General features: G+C 39.9%; 1 protein-coding gene across 1 annotated transcript in view; it reads left to right on the top strand.

Annotated features, from left to right (window-relative positions):
• Positions 1-13,193, top strand: part of SIAE (sialic acid acetylesterase) — a 136,565-nt gene that overhangs the window by 4,844 nt on the left and 118,528 nt on the right. The window contains exon 2 of the mRNA XM_006892800.1: positions 2,147-2,308. Coding sequence (XP_006892862.1) covers positions 2,147-2,308 — 162 coding nt within the window. The remainder of the gene's footprint in view (positions 1-2,146; positions 2,309-13,193) is intronic.

Below are 13,193 nucleotides of genomic sequence, written 5' to 3'. Positions count from 1 at the left end.
TAACATACTTTGGACATGTTGTGAGGAGAGACCGGTTCTTGGAGAGGGACATCATGCTTGGGAGGGTGGAGGGACAGTGCAGGAGAGGAAGGCCCTCTATGAGGTGGATTGATTCAGTGATTGGGATAATTGGGATGGGAGTGTCGGAGACAGTGCGATTGGCACAGGACAGAGGGGAGTTTAGGGCTGCTGTACATAGGGTTGCTATGAGTCACAGGCGACTCAAGGGCACATAACAACAACAACAACAACAATGTGCACACTTAGTAGGGTGTAAGGCTCCTGCTGGCAAGGACTTTTGTCTCCCTCCTTATCTCTTCACATTGTTAAAGCCACATACTTCAACTAATGCCTCGCATAAAGTTAGCTTCAATAAATATTTGTTCAATTAATTAGCAAATTAACTGTTTAATGTTCTTGGATCTCAGTCTCTTCATCAGTAAATCACAAAGATAATGCTAGAGTGGGTGAAAGATGTTTTCCATCTCTAAAATATTATACCTTACAATACAGACACTACTTCAGTTAAGTGTTGTTTGGCTGTAACCATGACCTGGAGGCATATTTTCCTTCATCCTGTGGGCCGCAGGATGCTGGCTGCACATGTCTAGAACTCTTCTGGTGCAGGGACTCTAGGTTTATATGCCAGATTTCCTCACTCTGTTCTCTTCCCTGAACTCATTCAGCTTTTATAAACCTTTGTTTCCTATTAAACACCTACTGTAACATATACATTCCTCTCCATATTTCTCTTAGGCTGTCAGCGTTCTTAGGCAGTTCTACCATGTACCTATCATATTCTTCTCCAGGACTCATCTCTTTTAATAAGAAGTCCAAACTATGTGGGCCTTAAAGCCACTTCTTGGTAGCTGGATGGTAGCTGGTTCATGGTAGCTGGATGACTCTAGCCCAGTACTTCTTCTGGGTAATCTTCGATTGTCATGTAGTTTCATTATAGAAATGGCACCTTAAGGGACAGCTGAAGATTTTTAGGGACAGTGCTGATATTCGAAAAGCAGAATAAATAGGCCACTGAGCCAGTTTGTGTAGGAACCTTCATTAACTCTGCCTTGTTAAGTATGCACTGTAGAACCATCATTATTTGTAGCCTTAGGGGAGGAAAATGTCAACCTTGGTAATTCTTATTCTCTTTCCCAATACTTTTTAAATAAAACTTAAAAATAAAAGTCTTTGATTATTTTCTCTTAAGAATTTATTTGCTTAGCATGTTGGGGTAGAATTTAAAAAGCTTTCATTTTTGCCTTTTGTTGAGGAACACACAGAGATAATTTAGATAATTTAGATCAATGCTTACTAAATTATTAAGATAATAGTTCAAATAATAAAAATGGGAATGGTCTTGTTAAAATCAGTTCTTATTTGATATTGCTAGTGAATCTCTAAAACAGAACATGTAATTCTTTCTCTTTTTATATAGTTTAGCTTAAGTCAGTAAAATGGGACAAATAACTTTTGGCTGGTTTGTTGACTTTTTTTTTTTTTTACCTGCCTCTGTTCTTATTTTTGTGTCTTATAGTTCATCTGAGTTTATCTTAGAAGGAAGTGAAATTGTATTCTTATTTATTTAGAATTTGCATTGAATTATGAGAACAAGGGGAATTATGTGAGGGAAATGGATGCTGGGAGGTTGGGGAGGAAATAGAGTGGGAAAGGAGAGAGTGGGAAAGGAGAGAGAGAAAGCTGTATTTGCGAGAGGCATGCTTTTTTCCTCAGCAGGAGAAGAGCAGGAGTGGTAATGAAAAATCCGGGAAGAAGAAGGTGGCTTCTCCCCACCCCCCAAACACCATCTGTGAAGTATGCAAAAGGAGCGCTTTTAGTGTCTTAGGGGGAGAGCGCCAAGCATCTTGGGCCAAGTCTGAGAGTAAAGTCAAGCGCACTAAAGGGGAGGAGGAGCGTTCTGTGAGTTTTCCTTATATTATCCTAGGACGTGTGTTGTTGGAAACTGTTCTTGTTATATTGCTTCCCTAATTAGGAAGAAGAATAAGATCTAGTTTTAGGTGGTTAAAAAACTGATAATTCTAGAATTCTCTTGTATAAAACCTGTATGCTCATTGCAGTTATACCCTGATCAGTTGGTGATTACTTTCCTGAAGATGTCCTTCTAAACGTGTGCTAAATATTTTAGGTGTTGATTTTCGCTTTGCGTCATACATCGATAATAACATGGTACTGCAGAAGGAGCCTGCTGGGGCAGTGATCTGGGGCTTTGGCCTACCGGGAGCCACAGTGATGGTGACTGTGTACCACGATCAGCAGACTGTCATGAAGAAAGTGACCCGGGTGAGAGGTAAGACAGGCTGACCTCTGTTCCACTGCTGTCTTTGTCTGCCACCTGCTGGATTATCTGAAAATGAAGATTTATGCTTTGAGTATTTATGTAATGGGCACTGAGAATATATGTGAATGTTCTGTGAAGGGCCCTGTGGATTGGGTCTCTAGGTGGGACAAAAGGATTAACACCTTTGACTCCTAGGTGAAAGGCTGAAGGTTTGAGTTTACTCTGAAGTGTTTTAGAGGGACACCTAGTGATATACCTTTTGGGTTTTGGTGTTTTGATTTTTTTTTAAAATCAGCTATTGAAAACCTTATGGAGCAGTTTTTCTCTGCCATACATAGAGGCACCATGAGTTAAAGTTGAATCAGGCAACTGCTTAGACATTAATACAAAGAAAATTAAGACTAAATTAAAGTTACTTTTCTCAAGTAGCTTATGGAATAATGGAAATAGACTACAGTATATAGTTGTTGTTATGTGCTGTTAAGTTGGGACTGACTCCTAGTTGACCCTCTGGTGGGTTTTCAGAGGCAGCAAATCATAGGGGAGAGGAATGCCCATCTATCTCCTGTGGGGCAGCTGGTAGATTTGAACCACCTTACTTTGGGTTGATACACAGCTCCTTACCACTAGGCAACCAGAGCTCTCTATAGCATATAGTACAGCATGATAAAAGCCATGATGTAAGTGCTTATCATGAGATACCAAAGAAAACATCTAACTCAGTTTGAGTGGTCATGGAAGGTTTTCATAGACAGTAACATTTGTGTGGAATAATTTGTCAATAAGAGACAACATGTAGAAGTGGTTAAGAACCTAGGTCTTAGAGTTCACTGGATTCAGGTCCTGACTTGGTGACTTAGTGGCTGAATAACCTTGAAGATTGTCTTAATTTCTTATTGCTGCTGCCATGGAGATACCACAAGTGGATGGCTTTAGTAAAGAGAAATTTGTTCTTTTGCCATTTAGGAAGCTAGATGCCCTCAAGGTAGGGTGCCACCTTTAGGGACAGGCCCTCTCTCTCTCTCTCTCTCCCTATTGGTTTTGGCATAAAGTCCTTGTTTCCTTAAGCACTTGTAGGCCTAGGGTCCCTGGAGAACTCTGTTTGTTTTGGCCTTCCCATGTGTCAGGGAACCCAGGTCCAAAAAGACACTCCTCCTTCTTGATGGTAGCGAGGCTTCCCCTTGGCTTACTTTCCTCCTTTTTTATTTTTATTGAGTTAAAAGGTGCTACAGGCTTCACCCTGGGACAACTCCTCTTATCTCTGCTTAGGGCTATCATGGGATGAAAGAGTGTTTCATTCCATCCTAAATCCTTTTACAACTGTTTGGTTTATCAGATCATAGGAGATCATTACATAGTTTCCACTTGATATCATTACATGTATTTTTGTGATACACAATTCAGTCTGTGGCAGAGATGTTATTTAATCTCTCTGTGCCTGTTTCTTTATTTGTACATTGGAGATAATTATAAGTATCGTTACTATGTGGATTAATTGAATTAACATATGTAAAAAGACTTAGTACCTGGCATATGATAATAAAATAGAACTAAATCCACCGTGTTAAGTCTGATTCATAGCAACTGTCCTTCCGGTCTCTACAGCTGGAAATCTTTATGTGAATAGACTGCTCATCTTTCTCCCATGGAGCAGTGGCTGGATTCAAACAGGCAACGCTCTAGTTATCAGCCCGACATGTTACACACTTTATTAACAGGACTCCCTTAGCACATGTTAAATTGACATCAATGTTAGATGCTGTTACTATTGCGATTACCTTTATTAGTCAGCCACTCAAATTTTATTGAGGCCTTATATGTGCCATACATGGTACTTACTGGCCATACAGTGATGAACAAAGCAGGTGTGATCTCACCCTCAAGGAAGCTTATAGATTAGGGATGACACATAAAAATAATAAGCAAAATGGTAAGTTCCACTGTGGAGAAGTACAGGTTACACTGGGAGCACTTAGTGAGGGAAAATTAATACATATATGATGGAATCTTGTGGAAACTTTGTTGGTCTGAAAACATGGATTACTTGGTTAGTTGTGTTGATACTTAGTACTGATACCTAACCCAGAGGGATCCAAACTCTGGTGCAAGCTCTTCATGATTCATTTCCTTTCAACAAACATTTTCAAATACTTGTTGCAAGGATTTAAAACTACTAGGTGCAAGGTAAGGGAGCTCTAGTGGCCCAGTGAATAAGGAATTGTGCTGCCAACCCAAAGGTAGGCAGTTCAAATCCACCAGATGCTCCACTGGAGAAAGATGGATAGTCTCTTCCTGTGTGGTTTACAGCCTCTGAAAACTGGCCGGAGAGTTGGTTTCTACTCAGTGGCATATAACAACAACAGATGTCAGATTTTAAGACTTTCTCAAGACAAGAATGGGCTAAATTAACAGACCTGAGAAACTCAAATTGATTAAGTTTTCTGTTGAATTTAAATACTATTTGTGACAGTTAGGAAGTACTGAAAGTGAATAATTTAAGGGACCAGCAGTGCTTTCTGTTTGTGTTTTTCCCTTTCAGAGTGTGAAAATATTGATTTAGAAATCCAGAGAACCCTGGACTTTAAAAATAAATGGCATTTCCTTGGTGCTAATAATTAATGTTACCAGTACATATTTAGGAAGCAGAAACTACAAATTACTGTAGCAATAGAGGCATAAACCACATAATTTTATGTAACATTGTAAAAAATGTTCTTTTGCATTATTTTTAGAACACCCCCCCCACCCCCACCCCCCCCCTGTGGCTGTTTCAGAACTAACATTTGGGGCGGGTAGAGATGCAGCAGGAGGGTAGGTGGTGATAAGCAGAAATAAAAGGTAATTAAGGGATGAGCCTCCCTTTTCCTTTACACTGTGAATCTGCCTCACCCATCTTGAATTCAATTTCATAAACATTTATTGAGGGCTTACAATGTGTAAAAACACGTAGCTAGGAACCCTGGGAAATATATAGAATACAAACAGTGCTGTTCCTTCAGGAGCACACTCTCTCACGCTGCCCTTTCTCATTTGTTTAGTTCAGGTTCAGGTAATGCCCTGATTGCTTCATTGCAAAGTGAAGTGATAGATAGTTTGAAGTAACCAGCAGCAACTTAAGGGAACAAAGTTAATCACGGACTACTTATATTAATTTCATAAGAAAAGACACTGGTGGACTAATTCTTTATGTCCAGCTTTCCGTGTTGGTATGGTAGAGAAAGAAAGGCATTTTCATTTATGTAGAACCACAAACCAGCTTTTTGCTTTCTGGGCATCTTGCTCTGTTCCACCTGTTCCATCCTGGAAGCAAAATGGATGACATGTTATTTGGAACAAGGGGTAGACATGTAGGAAATTTTATAGGAGAAAAGGAAAAAGCCTCAAAAGGAGACACTGTGGGGATATGAAATGGCTGACTTCTCTTTCAGATTTTGATGAAGACTAGCGTGGAAGAAGGAGTGGCATCCACTTCCATAATAGCTTGCCTCCGGAAACCCTGTGAACCTGGACAGAGGATGAAAGACACCCAAGCATCGAGGACTCTCCTTCATAGGGTTGTTATGAGTCACCTGCGACTCGACGGCACTTAACAACAACAACAACAGCTGATGTTAGATGGATCTTAGCTGAAAGTAAGGAATACCAGAAGAATGTCTGTGTTTCATTGATTATGCAAAGGCGTTTGACTGTGTGGATCATAACAAATTGTGGCTGACTCTGAGAAGAATGGGAATCCCAGAACATTTAATCGTGCTAATGCGAAACCTATACTTGGACCAGGAGGCAGTCGTCAGAACAGAGCAAGGGAACACTGCATGGTTCAAAACTGGGAAGGGTGTACGCCAGGGATGTGTCCTACCTGCATACCTTTTCAACCTGTATGCAGAGCAGATTATCCGGGAGGCTGGACTGTATGAGGAGAATTGTGGCATCAGGATTGGTGGAAGATCTATTAACAATCTGTATTATGCAGATGCTACAACCCTGCTTGCTGAAACTGAGGAGGACCTCATGTACTTGCTGCAGAGGGTCAAGGACTGCAGCCTTCAGTATGGACTGAGGCTCAATGTCAAGAAGACAAAGATTCTCACCACTGGACCAATTGGTAGCATCAGGATGGATGGCGAAGAGATTGAGATTGTTCACATTTTCAGTTTGCTCGGCTCCACAGTCAACACTCTTGGCACCAGCAGCCACGAAATAAAATAACATATTGCGATGGGAAAGTCTGCTGTTAGGGACCTCTCTAAAGTACCCAAGAGCAACGGTGCCTCTCTGGAGACTAAAGTTCGCCTGATACAGTCCATGGTCTTTGCAATCACTTGTTATGCATCAGAGAGTTGGACAATGACTAGGGAGGACAGAAGGAGAATTGATGCCTTTGAGCTGTGGTGCTGGAGAAGAGTACTGAATGTACCCTGGACTGCCAAGAAAGCAAACAGATTCATCCTGGAGAGGGTTAAACCAAGCTACTCCTTGGAGGCAAGGATTCTGGGGCTTCATCTGACATACTTTGGGTATGTTGAAAGGAGGGACAGGTCCTTGGAAAGGGACATCACGCTTGGGAGGGTGGAGGGACAGCGAAAGAGGGGAAGACCCTCTATGAGGTGGATTGAGTCTGACTGGGGTAATCGGGATGGGTGTGTCAGAGGCAGTGCGATTGGCACAGGATAGAGCAGGGCTTAGGGCTGTTGTACATAGGGTCGCTATGAGTCGCAAGTGACTCAATGGCACAAAACAATAACAACAACAGCAAAAAATTACATCTACAGAATCCCTTCATCTTTACTGTATAACATAATCTTGTAACACAGCTGACATCCTGTCCCCTTTGACATTTTCTGTTGGTGAGACCAGAGTCACAGTTTATGCCTGTTCTCAGGGAGAAGTTATCCAGCTACACAAAAATGAAACCTTTTGTGTTGAATCAATTCACATCCTAATGACTCCATGTGTGCCAGAGTAGAACTGTGCTCGGCAGGATCTTCAATGGCTGGTTTTTAAGAATTAGCCTGCCAGGACTCTGGGTGGATTTGAACTTTCAGCATCTTGTACTGCCACCCACTCTAGGATCATATAAGGGTGTGATTTCCTGCTGGAGCATGCTACATCTTAGGAAGCTTGCACAAGTGGCTTTAGGGACAGAAAAAGAATAGCTTTTATTTTTTTACATTCATATTTCATGATGGTGGAAATGAACTTTAAGCTACAGAAAAATAATGAAGGTCATTAAATGGTGGTTTGGGCAGTAAAATCTTTACCTTTAAGTCACTTCCCACAAACCACTGAAGCACTTACAGGGTTCTGTAGGGAAGAAGTGAATGAGGCTGCTGCTTCTACCTCTGAATTTTCCCTCTTACTGAGAAGGAAAGGTTATGGAGAATTTTTCTTTTTCTCTTCTTGGCATCTGAGATTTTTGGCATAATAATCATGAAAAATAATTAACATCTGATATGAATAGCAAAGAGAAAAATTAAGAATGCACTTTATGACTAATTGTGTATCTAATTTTCCTCTTCTGTAATAGTTTGTCCTTCTCACGTGGTGGTGGGGGTTGGTTGGGAACATGGAGAGACTATGTTGATAGAGAGCTCCTTACTCATGCCTTTACTTGGACTGTGAAGAGGACACTGTGATGGTTAAGGTTGTGTGATGACTTGATTGCCTGTGATTCTGATCTGGCAGGTAATGATGCAGTCCTTTCTCATGATGAGACCTTATGTAATAAACCTCCATTATTAGATCTTTTGTGAGCAGCTAGCTAATTGAAAGATATTTTTATCAGATGTATGGCCTACATCAAATATGTACAGATGTCTGCTTTCTTGCTTTTGCATGATCTGGGTCTGGCATCTGACTCCTCCCCTCTGGTTCTTTGGATTTGAGCCAGTGTTTTGCCTTACCTGATAACCTTGGATTCATCTGTCTTTGTAGCTGTGTTAGTTAGGAGAACTCTCCTTCCTACCCTCTGACTCTTCAACCTAGGTCTTGTCAGCTTGTGTGGTGGTCTAAGCCAGTTCCTTGGGATACATTTCTCTTTCTCTTGCTCTGTAAGCATTTAATTGGTTTTGCTTATCTAGAGAACATAGCCTAAGGTATTTAGTACAGTGTATCATCTCTTCAGCACTATATCAACTATATATAAATGTTGACTATATCAACATTTAGGCTGCATGGACCTGGATCACTTTTCCCTTTGATAAGACAAGGTGCAGAACTCTGATGGAAAGAGAAACTCTGGCATTTTTGCAGGATACTTTTTTTTTTTCTTTGTATTCCATTGTGAAAATAATCAGTAAATATATTTTCTTTTCTGGATGGAAGAAATCAGCTTTCATCTTCCTTAATGATCTTGGAGAACTTCTTCCCTTGATAGTCCTCTAGTTATTTTCATTGGTGTCTCCATTTTTTTGTGCTCCATTTGGTAAAAGGAAAATTAATTTGCAGACAACTCTGAATGATAAGTGACGTTTCAAGCAGGCAGGGAAAACAATCCACCAGAGAGAGGGGAGTGTCAAACCAACTGAGATATAATTTAAAAGAATGTAGGTTTATACCATAGAAACCCATGCATACTCTGTAGAAAGGAGAGAAACCATTTAGCCTGTTTTCTCAGACCAAAGACAAAAAATGGAATTACAAAGACAAACCTCTACCCTTGCTGAAAAGTGATTAGCCCTTGGCTTATCAGGTTAGGTCAGGTTATTGCAGTGGCTCACGCTAGCAGATGACATCTACTTGTAGTTTTTAAAATGCACCATGTCGATCAGGTTGAGTCCAAAAGCCAGAATTGCATCACAGACCACAGAGTTGCAAGTTCACCATTGACCGGCTATCTGTAGCCCTGATAGGTTTTCTGAGCAACAATTGTTTTGGTTTCTTCTTTCCCTAATTAAACAATAACTTCAGGAAAACAACTTTCAAGAAAACAAAAATTCTTACCAATTGACCTATAAAGCAACATCATGATAGATAAAGATTGAAACTGCCAATGACTTTCTCTTACTTGGATCCACAATCAGTACCTTTGGTAACAGCAGTCAGGAGATCAGGAGACATATTGCACTGGGGAAGTCTGCAGTTAGAGACTTCTCCAGATTATTGAGGAGCAATGATGCCAGTTTGAGGACTAAGTGGGTCCTCATTCAGGAAATGGTAGTTTCAATCACTTGGTATGCATCAGAGAGCTAGACAATGACTAGGGATGATAGAAGAATTGATGCCTCTGAGCTGTGGTGCTGAAGAAGAGTGTTGACTATACCATCGACTGCTAGGAAAACAAGCAGGTTCATTCTGGAGAGGATGAAGGCGAGGATTCTGAAGCTCCGTCTGCTATACGTTGGGCATGTTGCAAGGAGGGACCAGTTCTTGGAGAGGAACATCATGCTTGGGAGGGTGGAGGCACAGCACAAGAGAGGAAAACCATTGATGAGATGGAATGACTCAGTGCCTGGGGCCATTGAGGGTATGTTTGTCAGAGACAATAAGGTTGGCCAGGATAGCGCAAGAGTTCAGAGTTTTTGTACAGAGGGTTGTTATGAGCTGCAGGAGACTTGATGGCACATAAAAACAATAACAACAACAACAACAATAACAGTGTTCTGTTGGTCTGTTTGGACAATAGCTTCTGGGTTAAGGTATAGATTTTTCATGAGCATAATTAAGTGCTGTGGGATCCCCATTCTTCTTGTGCTACCTGTAATTTTTTTATGATCCACGCAATGAGATGACTTTGTATAGTAATAAAATACAAAGACATTCTTTTGGTATTCCCTGCTTTTAGCCAGGACCCATCTGACATCGGTATTGATGTCCCTGGTGGTCCCATGACCTCATCTAAACCCAGCTTGAACTTCTGGCAGTTCTTTATCACTATATTGTTCTAGTTGTTTTTGGTTAATCTCCAGCAATATTTTGCTTGCATGTGATATTAGTGATATTGTTGGATGATTTCCACATTCTGTTGAATCACTCTTCTTGTGAATGGAAACAAATATCAATCTTTTCCAGTCAGTTGCCAGGTTGCTGTCAACTTGACCTTTATATGAATAAGTCAATCATTACTTTTTTTTAACTTAGTTTGTTTATTTTTCATTTCAAAATCATTACTTTTCCCAGTCATGACTTTTCCAAATTTCCCGGCATAGATTGGTGAGCATGTCCAGGGCTTAATTTATTAGCTGAAATATGTCAATTGGTATCCCATTGATTCCTAGGGGCTTATTTTTTGCTAATGTCTTCAGTGCAGCTTAAAGCTTGAAGTTCTTCGGTAATCACCACTAATTCTTTATCATAGGTATTTCCTGACACATTGCAGTATCAACTAATTATTTTTGGTACAATGATTCATGTATTCTCTCCATCTTCTTTTGATGCTTCCTTGGTCATTCAAGATTTTTTCCTATTCAGTATTGAAACTGTTATTGTTGTAGTTATGTGCTGGCAAGTTGCCTTCAGCTCATAGTGACCCTATATACAACAGCTCTGAACCCTGCCCTATCCTGAACCAATCTCACTGACTCCAACACACCTAATCCCATTGCCCCAGTTAACATGTCAATCCATCTCATCTGAGATCATCTTCTCCTCCAGTGTCCCTCTACCCTTCCAAGCATTATGCCCTTCTTCGAGGACCAGTTCCACCTGGCAATGTACCTAAAGAATATGAGATGGAGCTTCAAAAGCTTTGCCTTCAAGTATAGACTTGGTTTCACCCTCTCCAAGATAGATCTATATGTTCTCCTGGTGGTCTATGATATGTTCAACTCAATTATTCTTCTGTCATCCATAGTCATTGTCCAGCTCTCTGATACAAAGCAAATAATTGCAAAGAACATTATCAGGATTAGGCACACCTCAGTCTCTAGACTGTCATCATTGCTTTTCAGTACCTTGGAGAAGTCCCTAAGAGCAGACTTCCCCAGTGCAATTCATGTTTTGATTTCCTGACTGTTGGTGCCAACAGTGTTGATTGTGGAGCCAAACAAGCTGTAATTGTTAAAAACCTCAGTCTCTTTTTCAGCCATCATGGTGCTGCCAATTGGCGCAGTAGTAAGAATCTTTCTCTTCAGTTTTAAGCTTCAATTCATATTGAAGACTATGAAGACTATGATTCTTTTTTTTTTATTTGTCTTTTTAATTGAAATTTTAAGTTTATAGAGACTTTGGATTTCCATTCATTTATTATTGCATATTTAACTCCCTACCCACCCCTCCCTCAGCTGGTTTTTCTTTGAAAAGTGAATAACAACAACAAAAAAACCCTTTCATTATTATAAAATCCCCCCGGTCCACACCCCCATAAAGCTCTCATTCTGGACTCTTGTAATGAAAATAATGTTTAATCATATATTCCTTTCAAACAGTTCTCTCCCTCATCTGTTTCAATGCACTATACATTATTTATTCCCTCTTAGTTTCCCACTAACCCTGATGTCAGTCCTGTTTTATAACAGTAGCATTATGCACTATTTGTCCATTTGTGACTCAGATATTTCACTCAGCATAATGTCCTCCAGGGTCACCCATTTTGAATAATATTGCATGAGTTTCTTTTTTTCAATGCTGCATAGTATTCCATTGTGTGAATATACCACAGCTTCTCAATCCATTCCTTTGTTCATGGGCACTTAAGTTGTTTCCAACTTTTTGCTATTGTGAACAAAGCAGCAGTAAACATGGGTGTGTATATATCTGCCTTGTGGCAGTTGTGGTTTCTTTAGGATGTATTACCAGTAGTGGAATAGCCCGGTCAAATGGTATCTCTATTTGCAACTTTTTGAGAAGGTGTCATACTTCCTTCCATATTGATTGCACCATTTTACACTCCCACCAACAATGAATAAGGGTTCCAATTTCTCCACAACCTTGCCAACATTTATTGTTTGCTGTTCTGTCAAATTTTGCTATTCTAACTGGGGTGAGATGATATCTCATAGTTGTTTTGTTTTGCATCTGTCTTAGAGCTAGGAATTGTGAACATTTCTTCCTGTGTTTGTTTGCCATCTGAATGTCTTCTTTGGTGAAGTGTCTGTTCATATTCTGTCCCCATTTTGCATTTGGGTTGTTTACCTTGTTGTGATGTTCAAGTATTCTATAAATTCTAGGGGTAAGTCACTTATCAGCCTTGCCATTAAGAAATATTTTTCCCCAGTTTGTGGCTTTCCTTTTTCACAATGTTGGAGAAGTTTTTGGATGTGCACAGGGATTTGATTCTTAGATGATCCCATTGATCTATTTTATCTTCTCCTGGTTGTAAGTTTTTTAGAATGTTTGGAAGACTTAACAGTCTTAACTGTGGATTAGGGCTTCTAAAGTTCTTCCCAGCTTTTATCTAATGAAGTTTATAGTCCTTGGTTTTAGTCTTAGGTCCTTAATCCACTTTGAATTGGTTTTTGTTTACGGAATGAGTTGTGGATCTTACTTGAGTTTTCTGCAGATACTTTTCCAATTTTGCCAACAACATTTGTTAAAAAGGCTGTCATTTCCCCACTTAACTGATTTCATCTCCTTATAAAAAATCAGTTGTCCATAGGTAGATGGGCTAATTTTTTGGTTCTCAATTCTATTCCATTGATCTATGTGTCTGTCATTATACTAGTACCACACTGGCTTGACCACCATGGCAGTGTAGTACAATTTGAAATCAGGGAGTGAGATGTCTCCTACCTTGTTTCTCTTTTTAAGGAGTGCTTTGCATATTCGGACTTCTTTCCATTCCAAATGAAATTGGAGATTGCCTTTTCCATCTCATTGAAGAATGGAATTGGTATTTGTATTGGGATTGCATTGAACGTGTAAATTGCTTTTGGTAATATTGTCATTTTCACAATATTGAGTCTTCCTATCCATGAGCAAGGAATAGTCTTCAACTTTTCCAGGTCTCTTTTTATTT

This window comes from Elephantulus edwardii, unplaced genomic scaffold (genome assembly GCF_000299155.1).
Source record: "Elephantulus edwardii isolate Elephantulus edwardi_28Jun2011 unplaced genomic scaffold, EleEdw1.0 scaffold00120, whole genome shotgun sequence".
Lineage (NCBI taxonomy): Eukaryota > Metazoa > Chordata > Mammalia > Macroscelidea > Macroscelididae > Elephantulus > Elephantulus edwardii.
This window is presented reverse-complemented; position numbering and strand designations above follow the sequence as displayed.